Genomic DNA, 14,422 nt, shown 5'->3' with positions numbered 1-14,422 from the left:
ACGATCATGAAGACCTCACCACAACCGTGATACGACCTTACTGCGATCTACACGATCGTACTACGATCATCAAAATTTGCATTTTTTTCACAGATCGTAGTGCGATCGTGGCCTAGTGGGACTGGGGTATAACATTTCGATTTTTTTTGTTTCCGATTTTGTGGGTTTTCTTCAATACAAAAAGGGCGATTTTCCAGTTATCGGACAAAAACTCAAAATCACTTTATCTAATTTGCAAGAAACTTTGGTGAATTGTTTATGTATATTGACATGAGCTCCCTTTCGATTTATAAATTTTAGATTTTACGTTTGCGAGTTGTGGGCTTTTATATATTCATTACAAAAAGGGTGATTTTCCAGTTTTCAAACAATAACATTAAAGCGGATGGTTGATTATACAGGGAATCACTGAAAATGCTTTGAGCAGTTGTCCTTTCTTGTCTTATAAAACATCTCAAATTTTAAAGATTTCCTGATTTTACTTAAATCAAGAACGTATAACTAACATACTAATATACGTCCTTGCTTAAATCAATACACATGTTCTTCAGAAAATCTTGGTTTTAAGGAATATCTTATTTTCCTTAGCCGTATTTGGCACAATTTTTGGAATTTTGGATCCTCAATGCTCTTCAACTTTGTACTTGTTTGGCTTATAACTATTTTGATAAGAGCGTCACTGATGAGTCTTATGTAGACGAAACGCGCGTCTGGCGTACTAAATTATAATCCTGGTACTTTTGATAACTATTTCAAAAGTTTAATGTATATCTGAACATACTCTAAATAAAATGTGTAAAAAAATATATGTAAATATAAAAAAGATACCATGCAGGGTAAAAAAGCTGTATGCCAGACGCGATTTACGACTACAAAGAATAATCAGTGACGCCTAAATAAAAAAAGTTAAAAAGGCCAAAAAGAAGTACGAACTTCAAAAAGAAATTCAGAATCAAAGATTTCGGAAAAAAGGTTTTGCCGAATAAATCTAAAGTAATGTATTCCTGATGTATGAAATCCTTATATGTATTAGCATTTCGAACATGTCAAAGTTTATAATAAAAGGACAGTGACTCATCAAAAAAAAAAGAAAAGAGAAACAGCTAGGGGTCAGAATTCAGTAAGAAATGTAACCATGCTTGAAAGTCCCATGTCAAGCAATTACTGCATGCTGTATCCGGAATTTAAATAAGAAAAGCGAAAATTCACATTCTCAAATTTTCGTAAAAAAATCATCATGGGATCGAAACTGTATCGTGTACCATTTTTGTCGAGCCTGCAACTTTAGTTGGCTTGCAGAAAGCTCGACATAGGGATAGTGATCCGGCGGCGGCGGCGTTAGCTCACTTCTAAAAAGCTTTATATTTAGAATGTGTAAGACCTGGATGCTTCATACTTTGTATATAGATGCCTCATGTTACGAAGTTTCCGTCAGTCACATGTCCACTGTCCTTGACCTCATTTTCATGGTTCAGTGACTACTTGAAAAAAAGTTAAGATTTTTTGTAATGTTAAATTTTCTCTTATTATAAGTAATAGGATAACTATATTTGGTATGTGCGTACCTTGCAAGGTCCTCATACCCGTCAGACAGTTTTCACTTGACCTCGACCTCATTTCATGGATCAGTGAACAAGTTTTGGTGATCAAGTCCATAACTCAGATACTATAAGCAATAGGTCTTGTATATTCGGAGTATTGAAGGACTGTAAGGTGTACATGTCCAACTGGCAGGTTTCATCTGACCTTGACCTCATTTTCATGGTTCAGTAGTTATAGTTAAGTTTTTGTGTTTTTGTGTTTTGGTCTTTTTTTCTAATTCTATAAGCAATAGGTCAACTATATTTGATGTATGGAGATATTTTATGATCTATATGTCATTCGCACAAGTTTTATTTGACCTTGACCTCCTTTTCACGGTTCATTGCTCAGTGTTAAGTTTTTGTGTTTTGGTCTGGGTTTTTTAATCTATAAGCAATAGGTTAACTAAATTTGTTGTATGGAAGAATAATAAGCTATTCATGTCTGTCTTGCATTGTCCATCTGACCTTGACCTCATTTTCATATTTTTCATGAATCTATGTTTAGTTTTCTTGGTGAATGTTAAGTTTATGTGACAGTTGTAATAAAGCTTTATATTTAGGACTATCAACATAATATCAATGATTAGTAAAGAAGGCGAGACATTTCAGCGTGTGCACTCTTGTTAAAAGATGATAACCAACCTATAATCTACAAATGTATACTTCAAGACCATCGTGTATTATTTGTGAAGTTGATACGTAATATTGATAAACAAGGTTTCGGTATATTCCGATGCCTTTTTTTTTTATATAAAAAAAAATGACAAGCCGTTTTTTGACATAACCCTGGATCATCAACTCTCAGCTCAGACACTGGTGTCTATTTACAAAGTCTGAGTAACAGTGGCTTTAGATGAATTTGGCTATTTATTTTATATGATTTAACAAACTTAACTAAAATTGTCCGTTTATAAATTTTTAAATTATTATGAAACTAAGGTTTCAACTCCCTGAGGCAAAGTTGGCTTTAGATGAATTTGGCTATTTATTTTAGGTGTTTTGAAATTTAGCTCTTAAACGATTTTCGGTACTTATCTGACATCTTCGGATTTCAAATGTTTGGCTTTGAGCGTTCCTGATGAAGGTAAATCCAGAAAAGCGCTTCGGACGCAATAAATTATAAAACGTGTTGTTTTCCATTTTTTACATCACTGGGTCGATACCTCTGCTGTTGGACTATCAGTCCCCGAGGGTATCATCAGCTCAGTAGTCGGTGCTTCGGTACTGACATGATTTAACAAACTTCACTAAAGTTGTCTTTGAGGAGTTCAGTTTTTTCAAACTGGCTGCTATTCACCTTAACAAATGGAGTCATACATTCAGGAAATGATGCTCTTCACATTACATTACAAGAAATAATTTTTTGGTCTTTCAAATGTGTCCACAGGTGGAGAAAAAAAACAGCGGTAACAGGAGGGAAATTACCCCTGGGACAACATTCAAAAGACCCTTAAAAATGCAAAATTTTCTTACATGCTTTAGTTGTAACAAAATCAGACCAGTAATGGAGAAGTTTTTTTATATAATCTATCAGATTTGTGAAAATCGGAAGGCTGTTTACTTAATATAGATAACATGATTTTTTTTCGGGGGGGGGGGGGGGGTTGACCATTTAAATTATAATATTTTATTAGACGAAATATTAAAAAGAATGTTTAAGTGGTTGCAGTTGGTGCATTATATACTCGAGTTAATACTGAAACGTAAAATTTTCCAAAAAGATGCCTGAATAAAAAAAAAATTGCTGGTGAAAGGCGGGACATGAAAATTAGACTTTTTCAGATATTGTCTCTTATAACAAGATATAAGGTATGTTATTCTGCACTCGCTGGTGTCCGCTTATTTATAGATTATAGATTGGTTACCAGTCCAACTCAATCGAATAATTCAAGCCCTTACCTTCTCCGATTCTCTCCACTTTGATAGTGATCGATATTGAGCGTAAAATAACGACTGGATTATTCGGGTTACATTCAAATCTCGCTGTCAACAGTCAATACACCGGATTGCCCTCTCGGTCATCCGCTGTAAAAATAAGTTGAAAAAGGCTTAACTCAAAAGATAGATACACATAGACAAGCAAAAACAGAGTGGAGGCATAATACGTACGGCACTGCCGATTTCAGGGAATAAATATTATTATTATTAATTTCCGATTATATGGAAAATGATAACATTAAAACTTATAACCAAAACAACGTTTTCACTATTTAGGATGGACAAGTGATTATGACCCACGGAAACCTTCAGAAGATTCGACTAAGTGGCGATCAAAAGTAAGCATGTATCACTATATTAAGAAACAAACACATATCTTCTGCTATTGTATATGCTTTTACACACTACAAGATCAAGAAAATACATGAGTGTATTGCTTATTGATGATGAAATGCTTGCGGGTACCAAAGCTTTTACAGATTTCTAAGGTCAGATAAATATTTTATTTTATTTGAAAAGATTATTATTATACTATCATATTTTCAGTTAGTGTATATATAGTCATGCAAATGAAACACGTTATAGATTTATACCGTGAAACTTTGCATATTCTCATTTTGTGTATATTCGTCTTGCATAATAAACTCATTAAAGAGTTAACTGAAACTTAAAATTAATACAAGTACTATGAAGCCGATGGGCTGGATCTCTTTGTTGTAAAGCAAAAAGTCGATACGCCATTTGTTAGGCACAATTCATCGTTAGCCGACGTCATTGACAAGTTGAATCTCTTTATTATCATATTATATCTATATTATATAAACAGCAGACGGAGAGATATATATATATATTCATCGTAATGCTTGAATCATTCCTCTTTGTCATGCCAAACTGTTCATAGAAAGTTTGATTACTGTAATGCTAACTACATTGTAGCAAGCTGGATTCATATTATCTAGCTTACAAGTAAAGTCTTGTGATATATTTTGGCAAGCTAGATACCTATACTATTAAGCTAACACGCCGAACCTATTGTAATGTTATCATCTCCCGCTATGCTCTTATCACATGGGATGACGAAAAAACAATCTATTACAGAATGGTCTTCGTGCAAAGGAATACGAGGTAGAAATTTGAAGTGTTCCAATAAAAATATATTTTAACTAACATTTAATTGTGAACCTTTAACATGTTTAAATGAATGAGTATCATCACTGAATTTAGTCCAAGTTATAACATATATTTCACCGCACCTACCTTCATCATGCTATGGTAATGTAGTGGATGGTTTCTGTACTTCTCAACACACCAAATAATACTTGCAGTAAAGTGGCACATATTTAATTACCGGTATACTGACAAGATTAGCCAGGACCCCAGGCTATAACGAAACCCGCTTTGAGGTCACATGTGAGTGAACTGGAAGTTATGAATTTATAATGACATGCAAATGAATTGACGATCTATTGATAAGCCAATCAAAAAAGTTTATGGACTATTTGGACTGACGATTTTTTTAGAAAATTCAGTTAAAGTAATGTACACCAATAAACATTTACATAATAATACAATTAATAGAATCCAGAAACAATATTTCTCAAGCACTCACTCCATAACGAATTCGATTTCTCTCTCCAATGAAATACTCCATGGTATCTTTATTTTCAAATGACAACACAGCTTCATGGAGACCTGAAGACGATGACACTACTATTCTTAACGATTTCAAAAACAGAAATCTTTAAAAAACTTAATCTTGCTGCTGATTTTCTATCATTTATCCAAATGGTAAAAGAAAATAACTTTCTTTAGACAATACTTTCCTCTTCTTTTCCTCGGCGACGGTCAGATTTATGTCAAAAAGAGTGCTTTGAGAGGAAACTTGTAATGAACTTTGGTGGAGTTTGACTGTTGGTGGCTCAGGGCAAATCTGTTATGGAGGTCTGCTCAGTGATTTTCGTCCATGTTTCGATGCAGTGAGCTACATGAGTAACTTAATTCTGACCATGATAGTAACTGAAAAAGAAAAGAAAATCATTTTCTAGCTTTAACACAAAAGATTTTGACTATTTTTACTTTTTATGAAATCAAAACCACATGTCTTATAAGACCGAAAAACAGGCAAAATGAGGTACCTTCAGTTTGTAATGTTTTATCATAATAATTATTGTAGATGTGTTTGAACTAAAAAAGTATCAGATAAAGACCGATTTATTTGCAAATCTATTCTATTTTTTATTAAAAGCCTCTACCCATTGAGACGCAAAATCTGGCACCCGAGCGACACTAAAGTGCTTTATTTTTATGAAAAAATAATTTTAAAGCTAATAAATTTTAAGTACGAAGCTGGTATTTTGGTTAAATTTCATGATAGGAATTCAATTCTTTATAAATGGTACGGGAGGAAGTCGTCTAAAGAAGTTTTTTTCAAAAAATTTGCCTAAGAAGCCTCAAAATCTGCAACACGGAAAAGGTGTGTAAGAAAACAGAGCATTGAAAACAACTGCTTCTGCTTGCAGAAAATATATTATGTTTTAGTTCCTTCCGATACATTATCTGGTACTGATAATTCTAAAAAAAAATATTTTGATACTTGAACTAACTTTGATAGTTTTTCTTTGCTTCGAAATTGCCACCCCGTGTCAAACATAGCCGACACCCCGCATGTGGCGATCTACACGGTGATCATGCATATATATTTGTATCATTTTAAACATTGACTAGGTATCACAGATCTCATAAAGATGATCAAAAATGTGTATCAATGTGTTTTATTTAAATAAAATGTATATGAAAAAAACATTGATACTTTAACGACATTAAGAAAATATCATTAGTGACAACTGAAGTAGTTAATACTAATTGATCAGCATCCAGATAAAATTGTATGTTCATTTTGTATTATTTGGCACATAAAATTATGCATAAACGCTAAATATATGTATTATAATGAAATACTTCTTGCATTATACAATAATTAAGATTTTGAATAGAAGGAAATGCCCCAGTCACACTAGACCACGATCGCACCACGCTCACCGCGATCTAAAATAAATTCAGATCGTGGTGAGGTCGCGGTATGAGCGGCATGAAAAGGAAGATTTTCGTGCCTTTCACGGTGCTACTACGTCCTAATCACGCTTCTATGTAACGAGGCCGCTACGATTATACTAGTAACACGCTTTTACCAGGCTTATTCTGCGATCTCACTACGATTATCACGTTCTTATTAGGCTCATCACGTTCTCACTACGATCATAACACGATTTTTTCGATTGTAACACGAGCTTACCACACTTTTTCTGCGATTATATTTCGCTCTTATCCGATTATTCTACGAATACAACACAGGCATGCCACCAACATCTACTGGAAGTCGTGAGCGTGGTGGCAGGGTGGAGTCAGAGGGGTCTCTCATACGAATCCTGATCCAGTGGTGATGTCGGATCAACCAATCAAACCTAAAGCTTGGATTACCATGTTCACACTGCCGATCAGATCAACTCCATCAAACTCAATCAAGACAAATTAAGTAATCGGGAGACTGGTCTGACTCAATCGACAAGAATGTTCGGGTTGGTCTACCTTGGTCATCATCGATCTTGACTACTGTCCGATCATTTCCAGATTAACTCGACCAATGCCCGATCGCTTCCAGATCACTGCGACTTCTATATATATATATATATTATTTTTTTTTTAATCCCAGACCAACTCGACCAATACCCGATCCCTTCGCGACTACACTCGGCCATTCGTCGATCTCTACTGGGCCATACACGATAACACAAGAGTGCTACACGATTCTATAAAATTGTGTGCAGATCTGATTAACTCTCATAACTTTGCTTCCGCAAAAATATATTGGCAACATTATTTTTAACTGTACAAAAATTCCTCCATGTACAGTACATGTCTGTACTTTTGCAAGGAGGCGTAACATTTTAAAAGAGAAGCAAAAGTTACCAAAGGAACCATCTAACTCAAAGGTCGAAAACGCAGCAACGGCGAAAAAAGAAAACCGACGAGAAGACAAACAGCAGTCAGCATAACACAACGTCGTAGAAAAATAAAAACTTAGCAACACGTAACCCATCAAAACCTGGGATGATCTCAGATGTTCCGGAAGGGGAAAAAATTCTGCATATCGGCCCCGGCGGATTTTTCAAATATAAAAGAAATTGTGCAATAAAATTCATTATTAGACTGCTGATGACTAATTTATCTTTCAAAGTGGGTTTATAAGAACATCAATATTATATTTTACCTGTTTGACTGTACGTATTTTCCGTTTGTCCAGAAATGTTTGTAGTATGAAATAAAAAGGATGTGATCAAATTGCCAACGAGACAACTCTTCACAGAACACCAAATGACACAGAAATTATTAATAACAACTATAGGTCACCTTACAGTCAAATTGTTTATCATTCGAACTTTTTGACGCAATTTCACACAAAAATGAGACGAAAGACACATTTTTTTTATTTGATCTCTTAATAGATATGTGTAAACAGTTTCAGAAAAGGTATCATTCCAGGGGATTGAAATTTTAAATTGGGCTAAATTTGGGAAAATTGTGACATCTTTGCCCTCTTTTGTAATATTTTTAGCAAATACATGCAGGTTGTTGCCATACACCAAAAAGAGTTATCTTTAACCATTCAACCACTGGATATTAAATCTATGAAAAATATTGATTACATTCTTATGCACATCTATCCGGTATGCCACAAACAGTATGCTTTATTTGTAAGACAGAAAGGAAAAGGGGATGGTAAAATTTATCGAAAAGAGCAATAAAACTCATAACATATCAGCGTCTACTATGAGGAAGTTTTTATAACCAGTGGGGTCTTCTTCGAACTAGTGCAAGTCTCTCATACTGCCCACAGAGTGTTCGTCGTGTCAGCCACTGCCTCACATAGATATTTCGGCGCCCGTTGCTGTCTACACCTTCTTGTTCGTCTTCTATGCTTTATTCGGGGCCCTCTATTTAAGCTCCGTCACAGCTATTATTTAACCTGTCTCTCTGAGCTTTAACCACCTTGCCCACAAATTCAACTGTTTTATTTTTATGTTGATATTTTAAATGTATGATTTTACTCAGACCTTCTACTGAATCTATCCAAATAAACGGAGATTGTGTCCATGGGACACAGATAATGCCCCAACTGGCATATAACATTATAAAGGGTCATTACTCCAAGAACGTCACCCAAATTCGCACATGAGCCACTCAGAAGCGGCGGAGTAAAATAATTCGGACAATTCTATACCGAACAGTGCATACCCGACCAATTCTCAACTATTCCCTACGACCCATATACGAGCTGGTCGATCTGGTCTGGTCGAGATCAGGCTGAGATCGAGAATAGTCGATTTGATCTAGCTATTCGAGTAAAGATTGTGAAGAGATCGTGTAGAGATCGTGAATCGATCGGAATAATCGAATAAATATGCATTTTGTTGTCTGGATGGAGTCATTAAGGAGTCGCGAATTGTCGAGTTTAAGTCGTGTACAGTCGGATAGCGGTCAGGTAGAAGTCTTAAACAGGCCCGACCAAGAATTTGGTTACGTTTGGTCGTGGAAATTTGGACAATCGGGATCACTGAGTTGATCTGATCGGCAGTGTGAATTAACCTAGCTTAAATCAAACGTATTGCTGATCCATCAAAACCAAATGACGACATTTTATTGAACAATAATGGGAATGATATACAAATATTTAAGAATGGTTGAGCTGTTGGAAATTAGGGACATGAGGTCCAAATTACATACAGACAAACAAAACATGGAGAGGTGTTATAGAGCTTATGTGACAATCACAATCTCGAAACGGTCGTAGTATGAACGTAATCAGGTCGTAAGACGAGAATGATAATGACGGCATGAGCGTGCTAGAATCTTACTATGGTCTTGAACAGAGTAGTATACACGTGGTATAGTCGTATTAGAAGCGTTGTTGAGTCGCGAGGAGAACGTGATGGTCGTAGTGAGGGCGTATAGTAACTTCGCTGTGAGATCATAGCACAAGCTCTCCGATTAGAATCGCGCTTTCGCTACGCTCTCATTACGATGGTACAGCGACGCTTGTGATCTCGCTACGCTTCTTCTACGACCTGATTTCGCCACGACCGCACCATGATTGTTTTGAACATGTTCAAAGTTGGCCACGATCATCACGATCATGAAACCTTACCATGCACTACGATCGTCAAAATTTTCTCAGAGATCGTACTTGCAATCGTGGCCTTGTGTGACTTGTATAATTTAGATGTGTATTTCAGGTTTAATTCTGATGTCTGCTCGCAAGCTTTTCGATACAACAATGAAATTGCGCATACTGTATTCGCTAATTATATAAGTGCGAACCATGACATCGTGTAACTATAACTTTGTCTGCATTGCATTTTTATATTTTCAGTCGGCATTTGTTGCAAAACCTCCATCAGAACAAAGTAAAGAGGGGCGTGATCATTTAGCGCTTAAGTATATGTACAGTGGTTCAACTCAAAAGTAAGTTTAATATAGACGTTTAGCATTGTATGGGCGGCTCGATTTACTTTTCAAAATTATACATTTTTCCTTTAACCAGAAAAACACAATCATAACTAGTAACATTTCAAAAATAAAGTTAAGATAATGACTGTGTAACTGTCTGTAAATGTCGTATCACAAATCGTGATTTGTTTTAGATGTTAGTGTATGAGTTAAGTTTCCGTGTTATTATACATGTATATATTCAGGTCTTGAAAAAAGTCAAATGTATTCCCAATCTAATTGATATTGTTTCTAAAAGAAAATGTGACGTCAAAGAATTCAAGTTGATATGGAATATTAGTATGTTTTTTTCTTCTTCAAATACTCAATTAAATTTAAAGTAATATTATTCAGTCGGGACGTATAATTCGTATCAAGATGTAGTTCGGTGCTTTTCATTTGGTGCTTTTCATTTGCGCCACAAAACATTTTTCATTTGCGCCAAAAAAGAAAACATTCCATTTGCGCCAATAATACAGGTAAATTGTTTTATTGATATACTAGAAATTTCTTGATATTCCTAAACGGAAGATTATACAGATAAAAGAAGAGGTATACTTAACAACAACATTATTTTCAGTTACCTGTGAATAATATGACGTGTTTTTTTCTGAAATTGTTAACATTTAATTGTTCATCCCTTATTTTTGTTTATTTGTAATTACATTGTATCATAGATCAAATTTATTCGTTCATTGTGTGTTAATTTGTGTTACTACGTATTTTATTTGAGTTAAGCCATTCCAATTGATATTTTATAGTGTGTCTTTCTATGTTGTGATGTTACACTATTGTTTTAGATAAGGGAGAAGGTTTGGTACAATTTAAACATTAAATTCCGCCTCAATTGTTTTCACCTGTCCTAAGTCAGGAATCTGGGGTGGTGTTCTCGAAAGTATCCTAAAATTCGTCCTAAGTCATAGATAAGACCAATTTTAGGCTGGACTTAGCATCAGTTAAGGACACTCTTAAGTTGTGTCTCGAAGCTATCTCAAACGCATCTTATGTTGGGACGTCCTAAACATATCCTATGTGCGAAAAATTTAGAAAGTTAAAGTAATTTGTTTGATAAATCATTTATTTTACACGAAAACAATTAATAAAAATAATATATGAGATGGTCTAAGAACACGTCCTAATCCTAAGATAGCTTCGAGAACACCACCCCTGAGGTCCAGTAGTTGTCGTTTGTTTATGTAGTTCACAAGTGTTTCTCGTTTCTCGTTTTTGTCGAGCTTGTGACTTTTGTCGCAGAAAGCTTGACATAGGGATAGTGATCCGGCGGCCTTAGCTCACTTCCTAACAGCTTTATATTTTAGAAGGTGGAAGACCTGGATGCTTCATACTTTGTATATAGATGCCTCATGTTACGAAGTTTCCGTCAGTCACATGTCCAATGTCATTGACCTCATTTTCATGGTTCAGTGACTACTTGAAAAAAAGTTAAGATTGTTTGTAATGTTAAATTCTCTCTTATTATAAGTAACTAGAACACACTCGCGAAATCGCGGGCATTCAGAGCGTGGTTGAAAGTATGTAAACTGTTGTGGGAAGAATTTTGAAAAAGTTTTGTGACTGGAAAATTTAAGGAAAGGTATCAAAAGTCATAGGTGCTTGGGGATAGGACACATGTTCTTGTCCCCCTCCTCCTTTTTATCCAATTTTCCCAATTTTTTGTTTTCTATTAATTTCAATATGGACATACATTTAGTATATTATGAACATGCATTACTATAAATAAAGGGTAGTTGCTCTTCACTATCAATTCTCAGTTTATAAATCAATGATTTTTTGTAAAAGACACAAAAGGCCAACCTAATGCAAGGAAAATGTAATAGTACCGTTTTCCCTTAGATAAAGTGTATTTGCTTTTTACTATCAATTCTCAGTTTACTTATCGATCCACGGCTGTCATTGATATATTATACAGACCTCTCTATTTAATAAACTCTGTAACAGCCGTGGATAGTTAACTTGAAAAATGATAGCAGATAGCAAATACACTTTATTCGTTGCATATGTATGTTCACTGTAAACAGAAAACGCAAACCGAAAGTCTGGTCCGACTTAAAATTTCGTCCGATGACGGAAACAATATCCGGATGCCTTGTTTTTCTTCCAAAATAGCTCAATCTGAATAATCTTAAGAATGGATAACAAATGCGACTATGCAATGATGATTAATTTAATGTGGAAAGAAAAGAAGCGACACACAAAATGAGGTCTTCTCGTTTAATAGTATAGATAGATTAACTATATTTGGTATGTGGGTCATTATAAAAAAAAAACCATGCAAAACTATGTTATTTAGTATGTTTAAGTCAAAAGACATGAAAATATATCAAAATGTATCAAAATAACACTGGCATATGTTAGATATGAATGTTTTGTGATACTCTATATAGTTTACAGTATGAAATGTTATAAAAAAACATCCTTAATGTTTTCTTAAACCCTTGGATATAGCCAGAATCAACTGCTATTTTTTTTACTATCAATCCTTTCAGACCTAAATTAGGACTATTATTTATACCATTTGTTATTAGGATTTATCACTTTTTATTGCATTTTGATACATACGAACAGTTTTTAATGATTTGGGAGGTGTCTGTTGGTTTTATAATAAAAAAAATCACCAAAAGGAAAAGTCTCATTTTTAATGTCAATGGTGTAACCAAAAAACAAATTGTTAGGGTAAGAGTTATCTTTCTCAAGATTTCACCAGTTGCAATAGTTTCTCCCTTAGCAATGTTACCTGTAAGCATGTTATGCAAAAGAAAAACATTTATGTTGAAAATTTATTGAAAACATCTTAAAAGTAAGTAAAAGCTATATCATAATTGAAAATAGTGTCCATGGTGTACCCTAATAAAAAAAATTTGAAAACATTTCCTGAATTTTGAATTATGAAATATATTGATTATAGAAACATGCACCAGTAACAACATATACTAGATTTGTAATTGCTAGCAATAACGGATGGCACCCTCGTCCCCCCATTGCCAGGATAATGGCAGCCATTTTGAAATTTCCAAAGTCAAAGAGCGTATTTACAAATGGAAATAATGATTTTTGTAAAGTTTTATTAAGTTATTATATGGAGCATTTTGAAATTTTTGACATTTTAGTCATTTCCATGGTTACGGCGGCCATTTTGAAATTTCTAACTCCAAAATGCAATTCCACCCATGCCAGTTATCATTTCTGTAAAGTTTCATCTAGTTTGCACCATTTTGAATTTTTTGAAATTTTGATATTTCTACTGTTTCCATGGTTACAGTAGATAATTCCAAAATTCTAAAAGCAGACATCCCATTGCCAGATATCATGTTATATATCAATACAGTTTCATATATCTCTATACAATATTCTTAAAGAAAATGCAGCTCTTATGTATTTGTCCATAGGCTCAATGTTAAACATTTGCCCTGTTTCCATGACAATGCAGCCATTTTGGAATTTCTAAATATTGTCTTGACATCTAGGCATACCAAGGAACATTTCCATAAAGTTTCATCCAGCTAGGTCTTATAATGAAAGATTTAGAATTTTGAAAATTTTTCACTTTTTTGCAGTTTCCATGGAAACGGCGGCCATTTAAAAAAATTCCAGAGTCAGATGCACAACTTCACATGGGAGTCCTCATTATGTTATAGTTCCAACATTATTGGATCACTCAATTCTTAGAAACACGATGGACAAAATGTGTGGAAGAATAATAAAAACTAGAATTGCCATTGCAAGCAATAGCGGATGTCACCCTTCCCCCTATTGCCACTAAGTTGCAGCCATTTCAGAATCGTTTAACAGTGAATGCACATATATGCATGGCAATACATCTTTCTGTAAATTTTCAGTACATTCACAGCATTTTAAAATTTTTACATTTCTGCCGTTTCCATGGCAACGGCAGCCATTTTGAAAATTTCAAAGTCAAAAGCCTCATCATTACTTGTCAGTTAACAATAATATCAAGTTTTATTAAGTTCAAAGCATTTTGAGAATTTTTGACTTTTTTGCAGTTTCCATGGCAACGGTGGCCATTTTGGAAATTCCAAAGTCAAAAGTATCATCCAGACTTGCCAGTCAACAATCATATTAAGTTTGATCAATTTAGGAGCATTTTGAAATTTTTGAAATATTTGGTCCTGTATCCATGGTAACAGAAGAGTTCCAATGATTGTCAAAATCATTCAAAAGCTGTATATAGTGGACAAATATATTGTGTAAAAATTTGATGATTTCAAGTTCTAGCATACCAAAATTATTTACCAAACCCTGAGGTTTTTAGAGCATTTTGACACTTATGCACTGTTTCCATGGTAACGGCAGACATTTTGGAAATTCCAACGCCAAAT

At 34.4% G+C, this 14,422-nt stretch overlaps 1 protein-coding gene across 2 annotated transcripts in view; it reads left to right on the top strand.

Annotated features, from left to right (window-relative positions):
- Positions 1-14,422, top strand: part of LOC143063637 (protein SPMIP7-like) — a 56,110-nt gene that overhangs the window by 4,206 nt on the left and 37,482 nt on the right. The window contains exons 2-4 of one of the 2 annotated variants that reach the window (XM_076235886.1): positions 3,798-3,859; positions 4,620-4,646; positions 9,949-10,040. In XM_076235886.1, coding sequence (XP_076092001.1) covers positions 3,798-3,859; positions 4,620-4,646; positions 9,949-10,040 — 181 coding nt within the window. The remainder of the gene's footprint in view (positions 1-3,797; positions 3,860-4,619; positions 4,647-9,948; positions 10,041-14,422) is intronic. The other variant, XM_076235887.1, reaches the window with a different exon arrangement.

The sequence above is a fragment of the Mytilus galloprovincialis genome, chromosome 2 (assembly GCF_965363235.1).
Source record: "Mytilus galloprovincialis chromosome 2, xbMytGall1.hap1.1, whole genome shotgun sequence".
In the NCBI taxonomy this organism is placed as follows: Eukaryota; Metazoa; Mollusca; class Bivalvia; order Mytilida; family Mytilidae; genus Mytilus; species Mytilus galloprovincialis.
The sequence above is the reverse complement of the archived record's forward strand: the minus strand, read 5'-3'. Positions and strand labels throughout refer to the sequence as shown.